This window comes from Cyrtonyx montezumae, unplaced genomic scaffold (assembly GCF_038088225.1).
Source record: "Cyrtonyx montezumae isolate F1298 unplaced genomic scaffold, pur_monq_1.0 scaffold_14, whole genome shotgun sequence".
Lineage (NCBI taxonomy): Eukaryota > Metazoa > Chordata > Aves > Galliformes > Odontophoridae > Cyrtonyx > Cyrtonyx montezumae.
The window spans coordinates 14,595,744-14,619,551 of NW_027071870.1; the positions used below are offsets into that span (position 1 = coordinate 14,595,744).

Sequence of the window (23,808 nt, forward strand, 5' to 3'; positions counted from 1 at the left end):
GCAGCCCAGTCCTCAGCACCACTACAGGATCATTATAGTTTATGCTGACTTCGTATATTCACTATAAACCCTGTTTTCCACGAGTCTTGAGATCAGGGTTCATTTGCAGTTCAGGCTTGTTTGAGTAAAAGTATTTTTTAATGTACCTTGAGAACTGAGAAAAGCTCCTTTAAAATTTGCAGTAGAGTGAGAAAAAAATAAAAATGAATTATTTCATACGCTTTCTAATTTTGTTCTTTTGTTTCTGTATCTCAGTTTGAAGTTTTGCTGACATGTAATGGGAAATTACTACTACTTTGGTTAAATTAGAATCAGTACATTCAGGTAAATGTCTTTATTTTCTTAGAAAATTTCTTCATTTTTGTCTTGAAAAAATATACTAAAAATGCTATGTAAATGCAGTACAGAAACTCAGGTTTCTCTAATAATCTAATGGCTGGGAGTATTTTCTCTTATTGGAAGAGCATCAGCAGATCGCCAATCCTAAGAAGCAGTACTGATTCTGTAAGAAGGGAGGGAGGGAGGAAGGGAGGAAGGAAAGAAAAGAAATCACTCTGACTGAGGAATTACTTCCAAAAGCTTCCTATGAAGACAACATTGTTGAGATGCCTTTTAATATTGTTTGGTATTAATTTCTCAGACTGTGTTTATCCAGTGCATCCATGGCACATATGTGTAGTACCAATATTTTTGTCATGAATTTTTCCCCTTCCAAGCAACTTCGTCTTCCTGTAGCCTTTCCTCCTAGAGTATTTTCAGTGCTCCCGAGACTGTCCAAGGCATTTAATTCTGTCACAGAGACCTTAGCTGTCAGTCCCAGTGAATATCTCGATGACCTCCAGAAGCAGCCTCAGCAGGCTTCTTTGCTCTTTCAGGCAAAGAAGGAGGCTGCAAGTCTTCAAGGGATTGGAGAATAGCAGTTCTGCCTCGTGAAGGCATCCAAGTCCTGCCAGATGTTTGCAGTAGTTCCTCCACCAAAGCTGTACACACCAAGGCCTGGCTTCTGGAACACACAACACCAAAGTGCCACAATCCACTGAAGGCCCTCATGGGATAGCAGTGTCTCCAGCCTGCATCTCTGGGTCTAGAAAAGGAGGCCTGACCACAGCTCCAGCTCCCATAAGGTGTGACTCAAGAGAGGAGAAATGTCCTTCCAAGCCAATTCCCAACACAGAGTCTGACATATGCTCAGGCAGTTCTTGGCACTGTACACAGCTGCCTGGGGACTCTCAATTCCCTCTGTTTCCCCATGTTCAGGGCCACAACAGTGAGCCGCATGCAGAGGATCTAACTTCATCCTTTTCGCTGGGCTCAAGCACAGCAGTTATCAGCTCTTGAAGGAAAAGCGCTCCTACCCACCACATCCATAAACAACAGATAATTCAGACTCTTGTTCAGTCCTGTACCTTCCAGGACAACACTGCATATTGAACAGTCTTCCAGGTACCTCATTGATGTCTATCTGTTTTTTACTGAATAGATGGAATACTCTAGTCAATGACACTGTACATGGCATAAATTATCCAGATTTAACCCAAGTCTGTTCCTATCACCCATAATGTGTTGGTTTAGCAAGGGCCAGCTCTCTAATGTTTGGGCTCCTGTGCTTGGTGAGCATCCACTCCCTGAGCTGGGACAGCTCACACTTAGCTCAGGTCTTTGCTTCAGCCATCAGTTTAGTTCTCAACACACAAAAACCTGCCCAGCTGAACAACTGAAATAACCAAGACTTGTTATTCTAATCTCTGCCTTACAGAGCCTGAAAGAGAAATTAAAATTGACTCTTGCTTAAAAAATGAGATGGAGAGGGTAGGAAAAACGTTTGATCCCTCTCTCCCTGCCATCTTCTAAATACATGTAGATAACATGACCACAAACAGGTTCATAATGGTTAAGCCTTACCCAGAGTTTAAAAGATGATTTAAATTCATCAAGTGTAAATTTTCTATGTGGACAAAATTCAGTTCTACTGGAAATCAGTAGGCTTATCCATTTCTGAAATTTTTCCCCTGAGCAAGGCAGTATGAAATCTTGTAACACTTGGGTAAGTGACTCCATGAGATGCAGGTCAATGTCGAGCCAGGCCGGCGGACAGGTTCTGATAAAATCTATTTTCTGCCTCCCATTTAACATCCCACTTCATTTACTTTTTTCCAATACCAGTGTTAAAATGACATCAGGATCCTAGTTTCATCTGGTAAAGATTAGGGACAGTGAGAGATTGAGAGGGCTGTTTGCAAAACTGTCAAGAACATGGAGCAGCCCAAGTGTAAAATCTATTCACCTTTACTTTCTGCTGCTGATGGGTATAATAAGAAAATATTTTTCATTCATCCATCAAAAAAAGTTAGAGCTATTTACACATATATATATGCAGAATGCATGATGTGATTTGGTATAAATGCTTTAATCGCATGCATTTCAAATGTAACCTACTTGTAGCTCCACAACCAGGAATCTATCTTAAGTGCAGGCTGATAATAAGCATCATGAATCTTCCCTTTCCATCCCACAACACTTGGATTTGAAGAGCTTACTTTTGCCTGGGCTTTCATGCTAGGGTTTCATTGAAGACAAAAGCAATTCCTTCTGCAAAACAGCCAATGTACTACACACAGACATCCACTTGGGATGAAGCACCATAACCGCAGCATAGTCACTGGGATAATTTTCTTTTTCCCTAACAAATACTAGAGCCTGAAATAGAAAAATGCATACAGAAAATGTCATGATATTATTACCAGCCAAACAATGAAAGGGGATATGCTCTGTGAGACACCTTGTAAAACTGGTGTGCCTTTACAATGCTTTTAAAGGGGAAAAAAAAAGGGTGTATTGCTCCAGCACACTGCAAAACACTGCACGTGGAGAGTAATAGAAATGCATAGAATAGTCTTTTTTGACATAGGGAAAAAGGAAAAAGGCAATAAAATAAGAAACAGTGCCCAACTGTAAAAGGGAGATCATTTTATTTCCTGGTAGGTATACTTATAAAATATTTTCTTCCCTGTCTCAGTACTGATGACACAGGGAGAAATAGCTTAAACCATATATCGTGGTGCCAGCTAGATGAAAAACAGCTTTGCTGTAATTAATGTTGCTAAATTTCAAATGTACACACACATAATTGCAGAGAGAAATAATGGGCAAAACTGCAAAGCGATTTGGGCGAACTCATTAGCTGAAACAAAACATTTTTCATAAAATCTCAAATAGGAAAAATAAATCGTAGAAGTGTCTATGAATAAGAGTTTAACTCTTACGTACATTCCAAAAACATTCGCAAAATCCTCAGAAATGCTCTGTCAGTCTGATCAAAAATGGTTAAGTGGCAATTTTTTTCCTTATCAGCACTGGAATTCACCTGGCATATTTACACAGATGAATCCCATCTGAAGAGGGAGGAAAATATTTTTTTTTCCTCAGGATTTTCAAGTTTTGATTTTTTTTTATTGTCTTATTTTTACAGACATTTTCAATGTAGTATTCTTTCTCAAAAATCATGACTATGAAATTCAGCATATTTATACTTTTTGAAGGAAGCCTGCTTGAATTAACTGTAAAGTAAAGTTCATATACAGTGAAAACCTTTAGCATTAATTACTCCTGAATGTTTGTGAGCACCCAAAATCCTGACATAAAAGCTGTAATTTCTATGCAAAGTAGATAGGATGATTGAGTTATAATTAAAATGGTAATTATACCCTTAATGCTCTGTATTTGACTTTTAAAAAAATGTTATGCTCCAAGAAAAGCTATTTAAAGATCAGAGAAAAATGTTTGAAAAATGAATGTATTCAAGACATTCTAGATCTTTTAAAATCCCGTTATTGATTTTTACATGCTTTCATGTGTAGTCTGAAGCATTTTCTTCATTTATTTTGGTCGATGGAAATAATAAAAAATCATTGGAACGTGAAAAGCTTAAACGAATGCAATATTCTCCCAGTTGATATTTAACATGATAAATATTTGAGATGTTGGGGGAGAGGCGGCGGCATCGCTTGCTGGATTCAAGCCTGGCCTTCATCCTCTCAACCAGGTACTGCCAGCAGAGCCAAGCAGTCACTGGGCTCTCCGTCGCCACTTTAGATGTGTCACACTGCACCCTGCACAGCTCCAACGTGGCATTTCCTCTGATCCCTCATTGACTCTTCTGAATTAAACAGAGAGCACCTAGAGCTATACATCAAATGTCAGGAGTGGCAGCCTGCTGGAACCGTATCAATGTTTGATGATGAATGGCTCGCTCCGAGGCTCACGAGGCGCTGGCCATGGCAGCGCTGACACCCGGTGTGCTTTGCAATCACTCAGCTGTGGTGCATGGCCGCAGCTGCAGGGCACGGATGGAGGAAGTGAGATGTGCGTGCAGGAGCAGTTCACACATCTTTCCAAGCTGATGCCAAGCTTGTTTTATTCAGTGCATGTGCACTCCCTTGCTTACGCAACTAATACATCCAAAATGGGATTAGGAGTCTTTATTAGCCCTACATTAATCCCTTCTGCTGCTCAAGTGAACACTAATCTGAGCAAGGCAGAAAGAGGACCATAGTCTGCTAAAAGTAGAATCAGTGAAATTCTGCAGTCTTAGGTGCTCAATTTTTGTAGCATTTCTCACCATAGCCTCCATCCATCTATTTACCTTCTGTATGTCCCTTACCTTGAACTTCATGACTTTACATTCTTATTAATATTTAGCTAAAACTAGAAGTTTTTCTTTATGCTACATGACATAGAGGTTTTATATCTGAGTGGTGAAAATTTGTGATTTCTGTCAAATACACCGCAGTTATTTCTAGCTTGCTTTCTCTTGAGTGAAGAGGGAAAAGAGCCAGAGACTTCACTGCTTCTGGACTACTTTCTTCTCTTATTCCACCCATAGGTGGTGGCAAGAACCTCTTGATGCTTTCTGAAAATGAGATAAAGTTAAGCCATCCTTGGAAGAAATGAGCTACATTTTTGTTACGTGCAGTCCTTCCTCATCACGTATGAGATAACCAAAACCATGACATGCATTCATCCCATTAGCAGATAGCTCTCTTGGCAACTCTTGTGTTACTCTTATCCATTTCCATAAGTTATCTTGGTTAATGGTAGGGATGGTCACGTGTTTTTAGTGCAGGCACTCAGTGGCATCCTTAGCTTGCTGTGTTGCAGACTGTCTCTGCCTTCTGCCAGGTTGTACCGCCCATGCCCATCATTGTGTATCTTTCCTTCTCGTGTCCCTATGCCTTGTGTTCAGGTTTGCCTTTCTTCTCCAAGTGAATTAGAAGTGGCAGCATGAGAAATATAAACATCTAAAGAGTACACAGGAAAGAGGTTAGCGTGTGATAACAAGATAAACCTCAGCAAAGACTGCCTGTGAGCAGAGAAGACGCAGGGAAAAAGCCAAAGGGCAAAAAAATGCAAAACAAGACAATAATGCATGAGAAAGGACTGTTGCCTGCTATCTTCTCATTTTTTTCTTTTCAAGAAAAATGTGTAAATTTTTGTCTGCTTTAGAGCTAAGCAAATTTCATCCCTTGTTTCACATAGTGGTTTGTAGTCTGCCTGCCTTTCATAATTGAGAGCTGCTATTTCTGAACCCCCGCAGTAAGTTCTGATGACTGATTTTTAGTCACCGAGACCTTCCAAAACATTACTAGTTAGCAAATTACATGCTATAGGTGTACATGAATACCAGTTGACCCAACAAAATATGTTGTTAAGCATCCATGATAGCTATTAGCTATTTCAATCTTTTACAGATATGGACTGAAATAAAATGCACAGACAATTTTTTAGAAGCTTTGCATTCAAAGCTCAACTGACAAAACAGCAGATATCTTCCAAACTGAAGTCTACTTTGGTAACAGTAAATGTTCCTATGGATTTCTTCAAGGTTTAGATCAGATTCTGAATTCTTTCCATATGTCAGATAACTATAGTCTGTCAAGGAGGCTTTGTGAAGAAAAAAACAACACCAGTAAAATCTTCTCTAAAATTATTAATGATGGTGGGTTTGGAAATTGTTTTTTGGAAAACTTTTAGCACTAAAAAGAAAGTATATTGAACATCCACATCCACTCAGTCTTGCCACATTGCAACTAATGTAGCTCATCCTGTTCTTATTATTGGAGGATCTCAGCACTTGTTACCAAAGCTGACATAGAAACGTTCCTGTGACTCACAGTAATTTCTTTCTTCTTTATTTTGTGAACATACCTCAGAGGTTGCCTCCCTTTGTGATATCCTAATCAATGCCTGCCATACCTTTCTGAAGGGACAGCTGTATTCCTGCTTGGAGGTCTTGTGGATGTTTTGTTACCAGTTCACATGCAATGCAAACAGCTGCTGATAGAGTCCCATGAGATCAGGTGACCCTTCAAAGTCTTGCACTGTGCAACTGCCTACACAGTGCATCATCACCAAGACAAGGCTGTTGAGAAGGCAAAATCAGTGCATCAACTTATCTATGTTAAATATGGAAACACATGGATGGAAAGATGCTTTGTCAATGCTATCTTCCATTGGGTTTGAATAGCAGGTTAGAAAAGCAGCCATTACAAAAAGCTGCATTCCACCTGTGAGAGAAATAAGTGTTTGTTTTTTTCTTTTTGATGCAGACTGGGATGGGTTGTCTCATGCTGTTGATGTGACGACACCACTGTGGCAATGCTTTGCTTTGCCAAAGAGATTTACATACTAAGGCCATTTGCAAACCAGGACAGACATTCTTGACATCATAAAACATAAAAGGACAAATATACATCTAGTTTGAGACTGCAGTGAAACTGAGTTTTTTCAAAGACCACCAGCCTCTAGCTATGCAAGTTTGGAACTTAGATGCTTTGGAGAAACTCAGTTTTTGTCTTTTTCAGTGATAAATCAATACATTTTGCAATGACGAAAACTTTGCTGAATTTTCTCCCACTTTGTACCCCGAGACTTTTTTTTTTGTTTCCCCGAGACTCAGGGAAAATCTGTACATGCTGAAGAAACCATCATATACATTACATAAATTCTAGCAAAACTGTTGTTGAGATGTGTTGTAAATGTCAGCTAAAGAAAGTCTGCTTAACCATCTTAATATATATAAAATGGCAATCTACAACTTGGCACGACATATGCATATACATATGTAAAGTTAATGACAAAATACAGCTAAAACACATCATTTTAGCCTACAAGACTTTCTTATTCTGTTTGTTTCCCAGGTCACAGAGTCCACGGTAATTTCATTAGTCACTGAAACATACTTTTACTGCGTTCCAAGGGCAATATTAAGTGCACAGGACTCCTGTTATTGGCAGTAAAAGTTAATATCTAGGACATTTCAATAGGATATGCACATTTTACTACAAAACATGGAATGTAAATCTAAGTGGGATTTAAGAGAGGGGATTTTGTTCCAATTTTCTGGTGTAAGGAAATCACTTTTTATTCTTATCACCTACTACTGGTGCCACCTATTCATTACTACAGCACTGAAACTTAAGAGAAAGAGAAGTAATTTTAATCTTCTGTTGCAAGTCAGTAGATCTTGGCTCCCTGCCTGGTAAAGAGAGAGAAACCATCCCTGCTGGTAAGAGATGGCCAGGACATGTCTATTGCTTTGGTATTGGTTTACTGAGGTGCTCAGGAGTGGAAAGGAGAGTAGCTACTGAAGTGTTCATCTAGAAACAACATGCCAAGGAATAACTCAAGGAAAGCTGGAGGGTGCTCTGTTTCCTAAATCCACCACCCTTAACAGCCTCTCCCCACATAGTTGACTGACTGCGGACCACGGTGCTGCCTTCCATCAGGGTACCTTGCCCTAGCATCCAAAGCTTGCCATCCTCCACAGAGGCAGGCTACAACTCAAACGCCCTTTTATAACTATTGTATTATTATAACATTGTGTCCTTGCATAGCACAATCTGAATTGAACTGTTCTTTGATTTATGATGGAAACAGAGTGGTGGGCTAACTTGGGACACATCATGAAGACTAATATGCAGTTTAGGTTTTAAGAACACACTGGGTTCTAAGAAGGAAGGAAGGAGAAACATAAGGATGAAGCAATGAAAAAAATCCTCAATAGTAGTGTTGGCTGTCAAGAGCAGGTACCCTGAGGGAGAGCTATATTGTCCAGCTATGTATTACCCACGAGTTAGTTGAGGTAGATATCCTTGGGCACCAGAGAGAAGTGGCAAGCAGCCATCAGTCAGAAGAAAGTGACTCTGTGGAGCTGAGGGACAGCTAGAGGCATATGGCTTCTGTGAAAGGGTGTTCTGACATGAGAACCATAGAGTCGCATTTCCCAGCTCAGTGACCTCACAGAGTGTTTTCTGTGCTGCAAAAAAGAAAATGTGCTCATTTCAGCTGTCACTGCTGTGTGGGCAAAATATTATTATTATTATCGCATTATTTCATGGCTAACCAAATGTTAAAATGCAGTACATCACCTACCACTTCTCCACTAAGGGATATGATGGCTTTTCTTTCTTAATCTCTCTCCTTTTTTTTCTTTTTTTACTCTCTTTTTAATCAGTTTCATTTCTTAATAGATGCAGAAGTTGTGGGAGTCAAACGAGTGGTGCTCAACCTTGGCAAGAGAGTACAGTGTTTTTAATGTTTTGTCAGTTGCAATCAATGAGAGCATGTCTGATGTTTCTCTGTTCCCAACTGAGGTTTCTTTCCATTCACCCTCCAAAGAGCAGCATCTATTTGCGGGGCCAAAGATGTGGTGATGAAGAAAAGAGCAAACGTCTGACCAGGCTGGAAAGTATTTTATGCACACACATTCATACACACAAGTGTTTTCATATACCCTTTATCCACGATACCTTGAAAAGAGAAAGAAAAATGCACAAACACTGCTAGAGGGGTCTTTGCCAACCTGCTACTCACCTGTGAAAATGAACTACCTAGATTAATTACCTGACAAAGGCTGGACCACAGCTGTCAGCTCAAAACAAAGGAGTAGCTTGTCTACAGGAGCCAAACCAGGAGATATGCTGGAAATGATTTTCTCCAGGGACTTGAGTGTACAGGATTTTTTTTGTTCTTTTTCTTTTCTTTTCTTTTCTTTTCTTTTCTTTTCTTTTCTTTTCTTTTCTTTTCTTTTCTTTTCTTTTCTTTTCTTTTCTTTTCTTTTCTTTTCTTTTCTTTTCTTTTTTCTCTTCTCTTCTCTTCTCTTCTCTTCTCTTCTCTTCTCTTCTCTTCTCTTCTCTTCTCTTCTCTTCTCTTCTCTTCTCTTCTCTTCTCTTCTCTTCTCTTCTCTTCTCTTCTCTTCTCTTCTCTTCTCTTCTCTTCTCTTCTCTTTCTTTTCTTTTTTCCTGCACAGACTCAAGCAGTAGGGCTGTCAGCCATGAGGCTGCGCAAATACAATAGAAAGGGGAATATTAAGGAGGTAGCTGCTGTCTTAGTCATGGCCACCAGTATCACACAGGTGGTGATATTTCTAACACCTTTGTATTGATAAGAGCTCTTATTTTCACAGGATCACAGAATCATAGGGGTTGGAAGGGACCTCTAGAGATTGAGTCCAACCCCCCTGCCAAAGCAGGTTCCTTACACCAGGTCCCCTGAAAGGACTTGATGTTGTGCCAAAGAGACTACTACTTCTCCTGGTGTAGAGCAGCCACAGTACTCGTGCTGCTGAGTGCAGGACCCAGCCCTCTCAGCAGGCTCACTCACCTGGCCACAAGTTCTGTGCAAAACAGAGGGGCAGGCAGAATGGCACCATCCCAATATAACCTTGTCCATAACATTAAGTAACAGAGCACTTTGACCTCAAACTACATCAAAAAACCCATACGTTCCCATTTTTACTGGAAACAGGTGCAGGGGTGAAAGCATGTCTGGCATCAATATGCAAGCATAGGGGCAGAAACTCATCCCAACTCCCCAAAGCTGAACCCACCTGCCCAAATTGGCAGGATGAGTGAGTTTTTTTCATGCTGATTCTATGTACAGAAAACAATACTGGTGGTTATTCAGTTCTAAGTTTCTGCAGCTTGAAGCTCATATACAGATGTGGGAATGGCCCTGATCTTTCAGATGAAATATTTGCAATGCAGGCAAGGGTGACCTGTAGTCAGCAGCAACTGTGTAAATCACTGCTTTCCCTGCAGCTGCCTGAACTTCCACCCCAGCCGCTACACCTCCAGTTGTTTGCAAAGCCTTTCTTCACCCAGGGGGAATTTTCAGTCAGACGCGTGTAGAAATACTCAGATTAATTTGATTTTTGAGGGTACACAGGGCAATTTAAGTGAGGTTTTGGGTATTTTTTATTTGTGTTTATTTCTCCCCTCCGAGCTGCCTTTCACTGCACATTTACTAGTTCTGGAAGACAACACCCTGCTGACACTTAGAGAAGCATCAGTGAATAAAGTCTGTTGTACAGGCTGCAAAGCCATCTGGACTTTCTACTGAAAAGGTTGGACATGGTTTTAGGCAAGATTTTATCGCGTCTGAAAAAAAAAAGATTTCTGCACATAGTACCTCTTCCAAGGTTGATGTCAGACTTTTTTTCTTTTGTAGGTTGCAAAACAAAAAAATTGACAAACAGTTGAAAGGCAGTAAGGATGGAGATATAAATCTCTAGAGGAAGCTTTGTCAAAGGTAGCAGAGTATAAACAAAAAATAAATTAGTTTTGGTGTTATCAGAAACTGGACAGACTTCGATTTGTATAATAGTTTGTCTGGGTTTCTAGACCACCTAGACAATACTGCTGTGAGGCTGAGTATGGATTCACTCAACAAAAGTGTTTTTTTTTTCCTTCTCAGAAAGGAAGAAATAGTTAAATATAAAATCACAGGAGCAGACGGGATGGAGAAAGACAAGAAGGGAAATGTGTGATGGCAGGCAGTCTTAAATCCTCTGTTTTTGCCTTTATTATTTCCAGGGGCTCTGAACAGCATGTGTTACCTTGCCTTCAGTATTAACTCAAGTCTAAGAATTTGTTGTAGCCCTTCTGTGTTCTTGCACCCCTATGTTTTTGCAGGGCAGTTTTGTGGACCAGAAAGAGCAGAGCAGGGATGTGTGACAGCTCCTGGCCAAGGAACCCTGAGAGCAGCGCAGGAGCGCGGTTTGCTGGGAGGAATTGATTGGAGTGCCCTTCAGGTTATGTGCATCTTAGCAAGTGAGCTAACATCGAGTGATTACCTCAAAAGTGCACACACTGGTAAAACAGTGTTATAGATTGTGGGAGCTGAGTGTAAAGCTGGGAAACAGCAAGTTATTCTGCTATTCTCCCTGGAATTATTGTTTGAATCCTGGGACATACATATGTTATCCCACGGGACGTATGTACTCCCAGCTCCCCTAGAGACCTGTAGAGGTGTCCTTCCAGCGGTATGATGTGACAATGAAACAAATCTATTCATTTTTTTATTGTCTCTTTTCTGCAAGAGAAGAATTGCCCATTTTCTTTCTTGTCTTTGACACTGACTTCCCTGAGCAAAATATTAAAGCTGGTGGTCTCTTAAATTAATCAGCAACTTTGTAGGAGCAAATATACCACTCTGAGATTTCTTCTTCTTAGTTGAATAAATAAAAATAATTTATTTAGAATTTAATTACTGGGTTTATCAACCTTTTCTTTGTCTCATTCTTCTCAAGAAGCTCTTCTTTCATTGGCCACTTTCAATAACTCAGCGAAAGAAATCTGAGTACCATGCAGTGCCCCTTCACAGTGTCCTGACCTCCTACCTGGCCTTTCCCCTGGGCTCTTGCTTAAAGACAGGTCTGTAGAGACAACAGGCTTTTCCCAAGATTGTTATCACAGGGTTTCAGAAGGCCCCTCCCACATTGCAGCTGTGGGCACTTGTTAGGCACATGGAGAATAGGGTGACAATGAAGAATTAGTGCATATTATTAAATAGAGATCATGGGCTAAATGCTGCAGATTTAGATTCAGATGCAGGTTCTGAGCAGATATATGACAGTTCATTAATATCAGCAGTGTTAATGACTCATGTTTGTCCAGTAAAGAACAGTGAGGATGGGACTGGTTTTAGCCCTGGTGCCATGCACACATCCCAATCTAAATGGCTCTGTTGGGTTTATGGGTGGCAACAGAGAGCCAGCAGAAAGTATAATTATGCCTTTGCTGGCACAAAGTCACTGTAGATGGCAACCATCCTTGCTATTTACACATTTGAGAAGGCCAGAGAAGGGTGAGGTAATATGAGATGTAGTTTTCCTTAACACCCCTCCCAGGCAAGGGAGAGGTTGTTAGCAAGGTTACAGCTGGATTTTGAGAATCATTACAGTGTATGACAGAAAGATCTTTAACAACAAGAAAGGAAAAATTCCAATATCTGTATAGTAATTGCCATGTAGTGTATTATACAATTTGCTCTGCAGTGATTCAGAAAGTGGAACTGTGCAGTGCCTTGCTGGGATCAGCAGTTCAGAATAGATTAAATTTGTTTTGGATGCTGTCTGCACCCCGCTTTATCTAACAAAGCATATGTGTGATGGAGAAGGCTCTTAATGGCACAGCTCCTTAATGAGTACCATAAACACACAGGCGTAGATTTTCAAAATGGTGCTCAAGGGATTTGAGCAAGTACAGCTCTCTGACCGCTTTCAGCATGTGCCCAAGAGCTGCTAACTGGGTACATTTGTGAGGAGAGTGGACCATAAACATCCAAGAGTATTGTATATGAGGAGGGTTTTACTCCTGTTAGTTTCCAAAGGATATTTGTTTTAATGCATCTAAGAACGAGAAAGCAAGAAAACTGAAAACTGAAAAAAAACATTTCTCAGGTAAAACTTTGTTTTTATTAAAGAGATATGCCTCATAATATGAACCTAAAATCCAGATTGTACAGAGTGTGTAAAAGCCTTTATACAGAGTTAGCCATTCCCAGGTGCTGGTGGCTTTATAGAGCTTTCATCTAGTTAAAGAGAACCCATTCGTGCTAATTTAATATCTGTAGTGTACAGCAGCTTGACACCTGAGGCTTGTCCTAAAGCGGGCACAAGGCTGCAAAGTATATGCTACTTCATTGTTGTGAATTATTCAGCACTCATAGCCAACCTTATGTGTGTCTCTGTAGGAAGCTGGCTGTTGGGTTAAGGATCAGTAAAAGAAAAAAAGCAAACAAACAACCCGTCCTTCCTGGTGTTTGTTAGCAGGTGCAGTATCGACTTCAAGAATGATTCTGCAAAATTGGTATGGACATCCTTCATTACCAGAGCGATAAATGCAGAGCTGTACTCAGGAGCAGCAGAAGCTGGAAACTGAGCATGGCTTCCTTTAGGGAACAACTGTACGTGTCAGTGGAAAAGCTCGTTTCCTCTAAATTCATTGAAATGGTGCTCATTGGTAGCATCATTTTAGAGCAAGATGAATGCAGACAGCAATGAATCAACCTTAAATAGAGGGGCTCATCTGTTAGCATCCTAACATTAACACACTAATGTGAATTTAAAGATTCTAATTAAAGCTACATACAAAATGTTTTGCTGCCAAACAGAAAAGCATACTTTTTGGAGGAGCTGGGGCATTTGAATTTGACAGTATTTCTTTCTTCTATGGTATGGTTTTTTTTATGTGTTCTATTTTCTTTCAGACACACCAGGGGGTTCTGAAACAAATAAAAAGATACATTATATTAAGTTTGATTGATTCCCTGTAGTCAATGCATATATTGAGAAAGCAGATAATTTTTTTCACCAAGCACTTGAAATAAATGCCAGTTTGATTTTTGTTGCTTCCCATTGTTGCTACAAATTTCCTTTTAGATATTTAGCATTGATTAATTTAATTTACAAGATCACATTGTTGTTCTTATGGACAAATTCGGAAGGTGATTCAATATAGCAGAACTTGCTTCATAGCTATCTGTTTCTAATATTATCCATTTCTCTCCAAATACTCCAGTAAAAATTGTTCTTTTTTTTTTTTTTCCCAATTCAGACTTGATATCTGTGGGGGAAAAATACCCCAAAGAAACAATTTTTTTTTAGAAAAAATACTGTAAATATTCTTTTAGCACTTCTTTGCCAGTCATAAGTGAAAAACATTCTGAAGAGATTTAAAGCATTTACTAGGAGACCTTTGGGCTCTCTAGTACCAACAGTTAAGCATCAGACAGAGGGAAGGGCATTTAGCTTGCGTTTCACCACTCTAGAAACATCACAAGTGAGATACCTACTGTCATCTTTAATAATTGCTGGGGTGTACACTCGATATATGAGCAATTCATCAGAATCTGATGAAATGGTATTTAGTGGTCATTGGGAAACCTTCCAGAAATAAAGGTGCTGAGATTCACCAAAGAAGAACTGTAACTAACCCTCCCATTTGACTTTCGTCCCATCTTAATTTCTGTGTTCATTCTGTATCCTCATAGTCCTAATGAGCAATACATCTATTATTTTCATAAAAATATAGGGTTAATGGGAAACCCAAACGCCAAATGGTACAAGAAGGAATTTTCTATTCTGGGTTCTCTCAGTGCAGCTTGCCATTTTTTCAACTGCCACACAGGCAGACTCTGCCTCATATAGCAACCAGCACAGCACTGAAATTTAGTAAATGATCTCTAATGATATAAATAATGGCATGGAGGCAAATATATTCTGTGGGGCTTGGGAAATTAGCAGAGCAATCAGCCTCCAGCCAGGCAGGGAGGAGGAGAGACGAGCAGCCAACAATTGATGGCTCCGAGCCCACAAGTCGCTTGCACAGTCCAGACAAGACATCCAAGGCAGACGAGGTCAGCCAAGCCTTTACAAATGCAGAACAAATTCAGAGCATTTGGTGATTACAGAAATGAGGGGTTTATTATGATAGCTCAGCATCATATGTAGCTAAAATATTTGTAATAAGACTAGGAACAATTGGAGGGAGTTGGTGAAAATGATTCTTTTGACTGAAATAATTGAAGCAGTTGATCTTCCCTATCAATCTTGATAAGAAGACGATGAGGATATTCAGCATCAGAAATGTATTGTTATTGGAGTTTCATTAGAAGCTCAGTGTGGAAATGTGTTCCCAGCTGCTACCCGTGAAGCACAAGCACCATCCCCTCTGAGAGGAGGGGACCTCTGTAAGTCAGGATATGCACAGGATATGTGAACACATCCAGCTGAAGTGAAAACATACCAGACACAATAAAATTACGTCCATCTAGGATGAAACAAAGCCCACATTCGCTGGCCCTGAGGGATCAACAAAATGAGGCATAATGATCAATATTGTAGGAGTTATTATTGGAGAAAAATAATTTCTGCAGATCTCAAAAAATCCTCCACCATGAATTCCCTGGAAATGCTTTGTTCTTTGAGTAATACTCTGTAAACACCTGTGTGTTCTGAAGGAAGGTTGAGTTACGAGGGCTGTGCCTGCGGCCCACAGTCCTGCTGCAGAAATACTTGCATGATGCTGTTTGGAGGTTCTCACTTCTGTCAGTGACATTTGCCTCTCTTGTGAAGTGGATAAAAGTCAACCGCTTTTAGATCTGAAGAAGTGGTATTCATGCCAAAGCAAGGAGCTTGCATGAAAGCTGCTGGGAAGAAAGGCAAGAGTGAACCCAATCTTCGAGTGGCTGCCTTCCTTTTTTCCACAGCCTTCCCTGTCTGTTCTGTCTTCTAGGTCCATGTTCAGCCCTTCTCAGTGCACTGGGGGAGCTCCTGGCGACAGAAGTTAAATTGATACCACAAGATAGATAGTGGAGGGCAGCCCATGACCCTCTGCCATTTCTCTTCTCAAGGCGGCATCTTGAAGATGATGTAGTGCCTGGGAAGACCCTAACTAATTCATTGGCTCTAGGGTACAATCACATAGCAATGAATCTCCAACCAGCTACAGCAAACTTATTTACAAGCCTGGGAAGGAGTGTGTTGCGTAGCAATTTCCTGTACATGCTGACTAGAACTAGCAATTCAGGATTGATATTCACTGTGCTGTTTTCTTCCCCTCCCATTTAGGTAGTGAGAGTACTCCACATGAAAAAATACAAACTTACACTGTCAAATAGTGCATATTTCTCCCTTGAGCAGAAAAAACAAGTAAGCGTGCATCTCCTTTTATCAGTTGTGAATTTAATTCAACTTGATCCCCATTCACTGTATTCAACATTTACCCCCAAATGTCAGTAATATCCTAGAAAATAAAGTACTTGGGAGACAGGAGAAACAGCATGCTTGGTGATATCTGTATAGTGGAATACTTCCTCCCATCCATATGCATATCTAACCTTTATGATATTACAACCCTATAAGCCCTAAGACAGGATTTCAATAGAAAATGTTTACTAAAGGCTTTCTCCTTCATAATCTATTGATTTTAATATCCTTACTACTCCAGTTGAATGTCAGTTTTACCCTGAAGACTGCCACTGCAAACTTGAACGCGTTTAATTATTTATGCTATTTGAAATATTAGTGTTGAAAAATGACTGAAAGTTTTTGATTCTGTAATGGAAAGATCTAAAATTTGATTTTCCCTTGTGAATAACACCATTAATTTGATATGGTAATCAAGGAGAGATGAATACTTCAGACAATACAGTGCTGTTTTAGTAGTAATGACATCTATTTTTCACGTTTCCTGCCTATTTTACACAATAAAATATAACTTGTTAAGTACTGTAGTACATCACAGTCTTCCTTCACAATGGAAGTTTTAGTATTGTCTACTTTCTTTCTTCTGCCTGGTACCTGAACAGATTCCTGTTGCTTCCACTACTGAAAGGAGGTTATATATTACTTGAGTGTAACTGAGAGCAGATTTGGGTCTTGGTGTGGGTCTAGCAATCTTCGCCTTTTCGCTATCCCTCACTGTATTAGTAAGAAAGAGTAAAGTTTTGATCTCAAAGACAATGTCTTTGAGACAAATATTGTTTGTACAGGAAAAAAAAAATTAAGGGAGGATCTATAAAAGCCAAGATTTTGAGAGCAATCAAACCAAAGCAGGATATTTGAAAGAAGTACATCATCTGGAAGGTCAGCCCTTTTGTGGAGCTACATTTTTTTTCCTCCTGACACATGCATTTGCCCAAAGCTGTCATGGCCAAGCTCATCCTGCCCAGACATATGAATTCACCTTTTAGTGGGATGAGCCTCAAGGAATACCTCTGAGCCAGGTACACTTCCACTGCCTGCAGTGGGGCTTTGGATCAGGCCCCAGTTTTCTGAGGAGAAACATTTGAAATTCCCCTTAGGTCCAGCACTCAAGTGGTGTTTGAACATCCACATTAATTTTCAGAGTTCTGACTGTCCACATCATTTTAGTATCCCTTCCCTGCACAAAGCTATTACTCTGCCATCACATGTTGCTTTTTCACAAGTAATATTTTGACTCCTTTTTTTCCCTCCATCTTCAAAAATTTTCCCTTTTTCTGCTACCAACCTGGTAGTTGTTCTAAAGCTGCCAGGATGTATTTGGCTCTTGTATTTACTCCAGATGGAGATTCTTGTTCTTACTCATATCTGGCAGTACTATGGTATCGCTAAATGCAACTTCTCTCTCAGATTTTTTTGCAAATAGAGAGTAACAAGACTGGTTTCTTTTGTGCAGGGGTTGTAAGTTATTTCTGATGGCAGATGACATAGTCTAGCCTATATCCCAAAAGTTCAACTCATGGCTCATCCCACTATTCATGGCTCACAATGGCCCCTCTGGTTTATATCCCATCAAGAAAGATAACCTGAATGTGTGCCTTTTAGTAATCTAATGTTATTGTTTAATAGTGAAGCAAGAAAATCTCTGAAATGAAAGGTTATAAACTAAAGAGGGAAACACTAAAGTGTGAACACTTGCCTCTATTATATCTGTCTTGTATGCATTCAATACATGTTACCTGTTTTATGTACAGACACTGAAAGCCAGTCTAAAGATTAAATAGGCAGAAATCCTGCTGCTCATTTTAGTGTGTATGGCCAGCACAAGGTGTGTTGGAAGGAAAAGCAGCACACTACAGATCTTGTAACTTATCAGTGTCAAGAAACTAACCCTACACACTGCCCTGCCACTAGGCTTGCTTTCAGGGCTGCATTATTCAGAACCTTGAACTTGAACTGCACTGCATGCATCAATCCATGGGATATCAACCCCTCACAGGGCTCAGTCCCACATCTCTTGACATCTTAATTTTCTCTACATACAAAAACAGACTGCTCATTTTCTTCTTTCCACTGTACTTTGGAATAACCAAAATTAAGGCAATACGACTGCTCTTAAATGACCTCTTGGATTAGACACTATGGTTTTCCTGCATCCTCCTTTTATTCACATATCTTACTTCATTGCATCTGTTGATTTCACTAGCATACTTTTAGGCAACGTGTTCAAGACAGAAAATATTTACCTGATTTATTCTAGCTGAGAAGCTTCACACTTAGTGGATTTGCTGCTCTTTAATGTCCCATGTCACTCCTTGAGAACAGTAATTGCTGAATTCTTTGTTGTCCCTAAATGTTATCTGAAGTCATGTTGTTATTTTGCCGTTAGTGAACTTTCTGGCTTTGGAATCTTCTGCCAAATGAAGTAAGGAAAGCTCTGACATTAGGGATTTCTAGAGTCAAAGTTAAAAGTTATTTGTTCTATTTAGCATTTTTTAAATGATTCTTTTAGGAATTGCATGTGCCTCTAAGCTAATTAACTCTTAATGAGTGCAAAATGCCCTGGGATGCAGATTTGGAGGGTACTCTAGAAGTGCAGGCATGGATTGAACTGCAGTACTGTAGGAGATTAAATCTGTGATTTGATCCTTTTTTAAAAATGATGGTGCAGATAGTTTTATTGTTATACTCTTTTTTTTTTCCTCTTTCTTCCTTGTCCAAATAAAGCTGATCAGATTTTCAGTCCACCATATGGGACCCAGCTATATCTGTACTGCAAATACACTTTAGTTTTCCGTTATGGATGAAGTCACTCTCCAGTAGGGAAAACAAGTTAGAAACAAACTTTCGTATTATGAAAGACAGGCAGTGTTCCAGTGCTGAGTGCATAGCCAGAACATGGGTAAATCAGAACACCTGGCTCTTCCCTGCTCCATGCTATTCCCTTGGACCAGTCCCTCACCCTTTTAGTGCCTTCATTCATTCATCTGTAAAGCAGCTATAATTGCATTTATATCACAAGGGTGCCTTGATGCTTGACAAATGAGAATTGACCCAAAATTCATCCTTCAGAAGCATTGTATGAGCAATACCTTGCTCACATGGTGATTGTGGACAATTAGATTAGAAGAGATTTAAATGCAGTCAAAGTGAAATTCCATTTAGGAACTGTCAAACTCTTCTTGATAATTTTTCTTAGTTTTCATCTAATTCTAGAGTCGAATTTTGCATATATATCACAGATGAGTTTAAATGCCTCTTTCCTTCTTTTGCAACAAGCCATCACATTTTATTCCATGTTATATTAAACTGTCTTCCTTCTTGTGTGTAAATGGCTGTTTCCAACAGCAACGCCTTGGGAAGCTGCACTTAGCAAAACATCGAAAAAATGTCCTATCAAGGGAATCCTATCTTTACGTACTTGATCAAGTTGCAGTCACTTACAAGGATTGTCCATGAAAAACAAAAATATTCCAGGTTTCATGAAAAGGTGTTTGCCTAATTGTTGTAGTGTTCTATTTAATTCAATTTTTGATGTATTTTTATAATAATATTTAAAAATTAAGCTGACTTTCATAAACAAACTGTAAAAACATATGGTGTACAGCCTGTAGAGGCTCTCAGTAGCACTAGTATTACCAAAAATATTAGCGAATTAGAATCTGCTTTTCTCTGAAAAACAGTTGTGTATTCTCCCTGTTAAAATAGTATGTTTTCACCAACATGTTTTCATAATTATTAGCAGTTTTGGAAGAAGGAAAAGATAGATCTTCTTAGATATATTTCCTTACTTGTGCATGACCAAGGAGCTCTCAGGCTAAGGGAAGCTGAATATCACCCTCAGCATCTTATCCCTGTGTGCCATGAATCAGAGGACCGGTTATACCAGGACATACTCCCAGGTGAGCTTAGCCCAACAGCAGAAGAGTAACAGGAAATTTTCCTTGGTAGAGACACCTTTCCTAACAAAGGCACGCTCACCTGGGGCCAACCAAACTACAGAAGGCCTCCAGCCAGCATCCCAGAGTAATCTCTGGTCTTCAGGAGGTGCTCTCAGAAGGATTTGTAGGTATAGCTTGGTTTCACCTAAAAGCTCAGATGTCTCAAATGAAAAATCCTTTGTATCTTACTTTTTTATATTCAGACTGGCAAAACATTTTGAGAACAACTCATGCTCACAAACAGCATTCCTCTGACTTATCTCTAATGTATGCTTGAAAGACTCTGCCAACCAAAGTGAACAGATTAAGTGAATTTGAAAAGATACTAAATGTTTCTGCAGGGAAACAGTCCAAGTAGTAGTGTTCTCAAGAGTACCTCAGATGTTTTAGGTTGACATTTGCATGCAGGCTACAGAATTCACTATTTAGACTTTTACCCTGCTTGACTTCAGTAACCGGTAGAAGCTCATCATCAAAAATGCACCTTGACAGCAGGTATAGACAGTCTTTTGACACCTTACCTGTAACCAAGCCTTCAGCTCAGCTCTTACACATTGATGGCCTAAAGGAATTTTTCCTTCCTCAGTATTCATTAACAACAAAAATCCTGAGAACCAGAAAACCTTGACATTGGTGATACATAACCCACATCCACATGGCTTTGTGGGGCAGATGTTCACCTCTTCATCTCTTACAGGACCAATGCATAATCAGTGAATTGATTTTCCACCAACAACTAGAAAGCTCAAGAAAAGTCTCTTTGCCACTAATCGTAGTCAGCACAGGTCTTATTTTTAAGGCAGTTCATTTGGCCTTAGAACCTCACACCAGCCAAAGCTGAGGGGGATGAGGGCAGTCAAAAGAGATGCTCCTTTCATCTCTGCTCAGGTAGGTGGTGTCTAATTCTAAAAGGAACTTCTCAGCAGTTGACAGCAGGTGATTAATCTGCAGAAACGCCCAGGTGTTTCAATCAAAGAAAGTGAAAGAATTCTTTCTGACTGTGTCTTTCAGGACTTTGCGGACTCCGTGTACCAAATGGTTACACAGAAGTTCCAGGAGCTGACAGACAATTTCACTTCCATGCATGCACGCCACAAAACTCTTGCAGGAATTGTGATGACCAAAGGTAAGATATCCTATCCTCTCATTTATTTTCCTTGGCATTTTTCATGACTAAGTAATACATTATTTACCTAGTCCACAGAATTGAAGGATGCCTTTGCTCCCACACAGAACAATAAATAGTAATGCAGAGAAAAGAAGCATTAAATATTTACATCTCAAGTAGGTTCACACAAAAAATATTGGCAACAGAGGTAAAGATTCATTCATAAATATGTCCCCACATTTCTGTTTACAGGACGAAATGCAGAGCTGTCTGATTTTGCACTTTCTAATAGATGGGATTTTGCTAGTTATCAATAACAAGGCTGTATTATTTACTAACTGCTTTTTTTTAGATTTGGAAAAATTGAGTTCTGTTTTTACAAGGCCACCATAAACTTTGTTTCAGACTGACAGTAAAAGCAAATCTCAGCCTGATTCTTTCCAAAGAAAAGAAACTCAAAGCATGCACAGTTTTAATTCTGCTCTTCTCTGACCACAAGAACTACTTATTAACAGTGTCAAAATTTGATATTCATGCCTGGTAAGACTTAAATGAAGGACACATACCATACAGAAATCCTTATCTTTTTGAAGAAACAGATGCATAAATGGCCTTTCTTCCTTTGCAAGTATACCTCGGTGCAGGCACCTCAGTATTTATGAGGCTGCCAGCAGCAGAGAGGCTGCCATAAACTTCATTCTCATTCAGACACATGGAGTGGTGGATAGAGTTTAGAAATGAAGGGATAAGCTCACAGGGGACGGGCATGTATAATTCATCCAGGCTTGCCTTCCTGGTTCTTTTCAACAATTACATTAGCTAGACTCCACAGGAACATCTGTGAATATTGTGAGGCAGCAGGGTGGAGACAGGATTATCTGCTGGGTCTTCTCCAACTACAGAGCCTAGAAAACACTACTAATTCTGTGCAGAGTAACTTACTCTTTTTTCTGATGTGGTAAGAGTGAGCAATGAAATCCAGTGGTTAGAAGAGTAGACCTAGAAGTATTTTTCACCTCTGGTTGAAAATGAGCTGGTTTCGGGAAAAGTTGAGCATCACTAGTGTTCATCTATTTTCATTGACAGACATCAATGAGACTACCATTTCTGATGTGCTGCCTAGGTGCAGTGTTTTAAAAAGAACATGCTTTAATTTTTAGGTGGTCCCATGTAGAGCTATGAATGGGACTCACTGAACTTTTTGACTCCCTTTTAATTCAGCATATTTTATGATTCTATAATTCTATCCTTGTACAAACTTAAAACATGGTATAGGAGACCTAAGAACCTCAGTAGATATATGGAACACCAAGAGGAGCTCTTTTCTCCATTCCCAAAGGGAGCAAAGAACTTGACACTCAGATCATATATGGCACAGACAGGCTTTTCCCATCAAAGAATCAAATATGTACAGATATTCCATGTTTTCAACACAGAACATGGCATAAAACTTAAATTTCTGAAAGCGACAAAGTAATGATATCAATAAAAACGAATCATGTTAAGTCTAATTGTTTTTGGTATTATACACTACTCTTTATATTTATTTATTCATTTATGTATTTATTTATTTTTGCTTCAACGTAATCCCAACTAGAGACAAATTTATCTGTGCTTGGAGAATTTTCAGGCAAAGCTGGTAAAAAGCACAATGTGATTCTATGGTAACTACTATTGAGATAATAGAAAATCTCTACAGACAAAACAGAACTGTGCAAGATTGGTTTTCTTTTCCTGAACTCTGACTTTTTTTTTTTTTTTTTTTTTTGCCATTTCAGTTTCCCAGGGATACCAGGGAGGCACATTTGGCCTCTATAATTGACTTAGGCTGTGGCATCCAGGGCAAATTCCAAAGAAGGAGGAAAAAAGTGTAGAAAATGATGTTATTGATTGACCATGAATGTTCCACAGTAAGAAATTCTAGTCAGCAAAACATGGCAGTCCATTGTAATTACGTACCCTTTGCTCTGGATTGTGATGAAATTTAAAATACCAGTACCTTTTTTGAAAGTAAGTTTTGACTAGTAGATACCAAGATTTCAAAAATTTTTCCTAGGTAAGAGCAAATTATTACACTGGTTGATATGATGTTATCTGATGTAATGTAGTAATAGAAACATGATAATAAATAAAAAACCTAAGTGATCATTATACTTTTTGGCTGGAAGCGTAAAGCATATTAACTGAGAAGAATACTGTGCATCAGACTAAGTCCTCAAACTTGGCTTTCTGTCTCATTTTCAGATTTTTTTGGTTGCTGCAAAGCAGACATCTCTAAAATACTATTAAATATTCCCTAATTCAACTTTTAGATTTCTCATTTATGGTCTTTTAGGTCTTAGAATTATTCAGTTCAGATCACATCTAAGATTCTCAGGACAACACTGTGTTCCAAATATTCATACTAGCCCTTCCGTCAATATTGCCAGAGTCTGACTTTTATATTTTGAAGGTGGCAACCCTGCAGGACAAAAAGACAAAGACAGCTGACCAAGAGAAAGGAGAAAAGGGTGTTGAGAAATACAGGGGGACAAATTTCATATTTCATGCTGAGTGCTGCAATCTAAACACAAGCACCATTCAAAGCGTTTATCCACATCACTGACAGTTTGCCTCTGCCAGCTCTGAACAGATATGAGCATTCATTTGTGTTCTACGTGAAATCAATGAACATAGTAAAGAATATCTGCTGCTCATTGCAAAGATGATTGCTG

General features: G+C 39.3%; 1 protein-coding gene across 1 annotated transcript in view; it reads left to right on the forward strand.

Annotated features, from left to right (window-relative positions):
- The window catches only part of ADARB2 (adenosine deaminase RNA specific B2 (inactive)), a 298,031-nt gene that overhangs the window by 224,231 nt on the left and 49,992 nt on the right, over window positions 1-23,808 (forward strand). Inside the window, exon 4 of the mRNA XM_065731583.1 lies at window positions 20,998-21,112. Within this exon, the coding sequence (XP_065587655.1) occupies window positions 20,998-21,112 (115 nt within the window). The remainder of the gene's footprint in view (window positions 1-20,997; window positions 21,113-23,808) is intronic.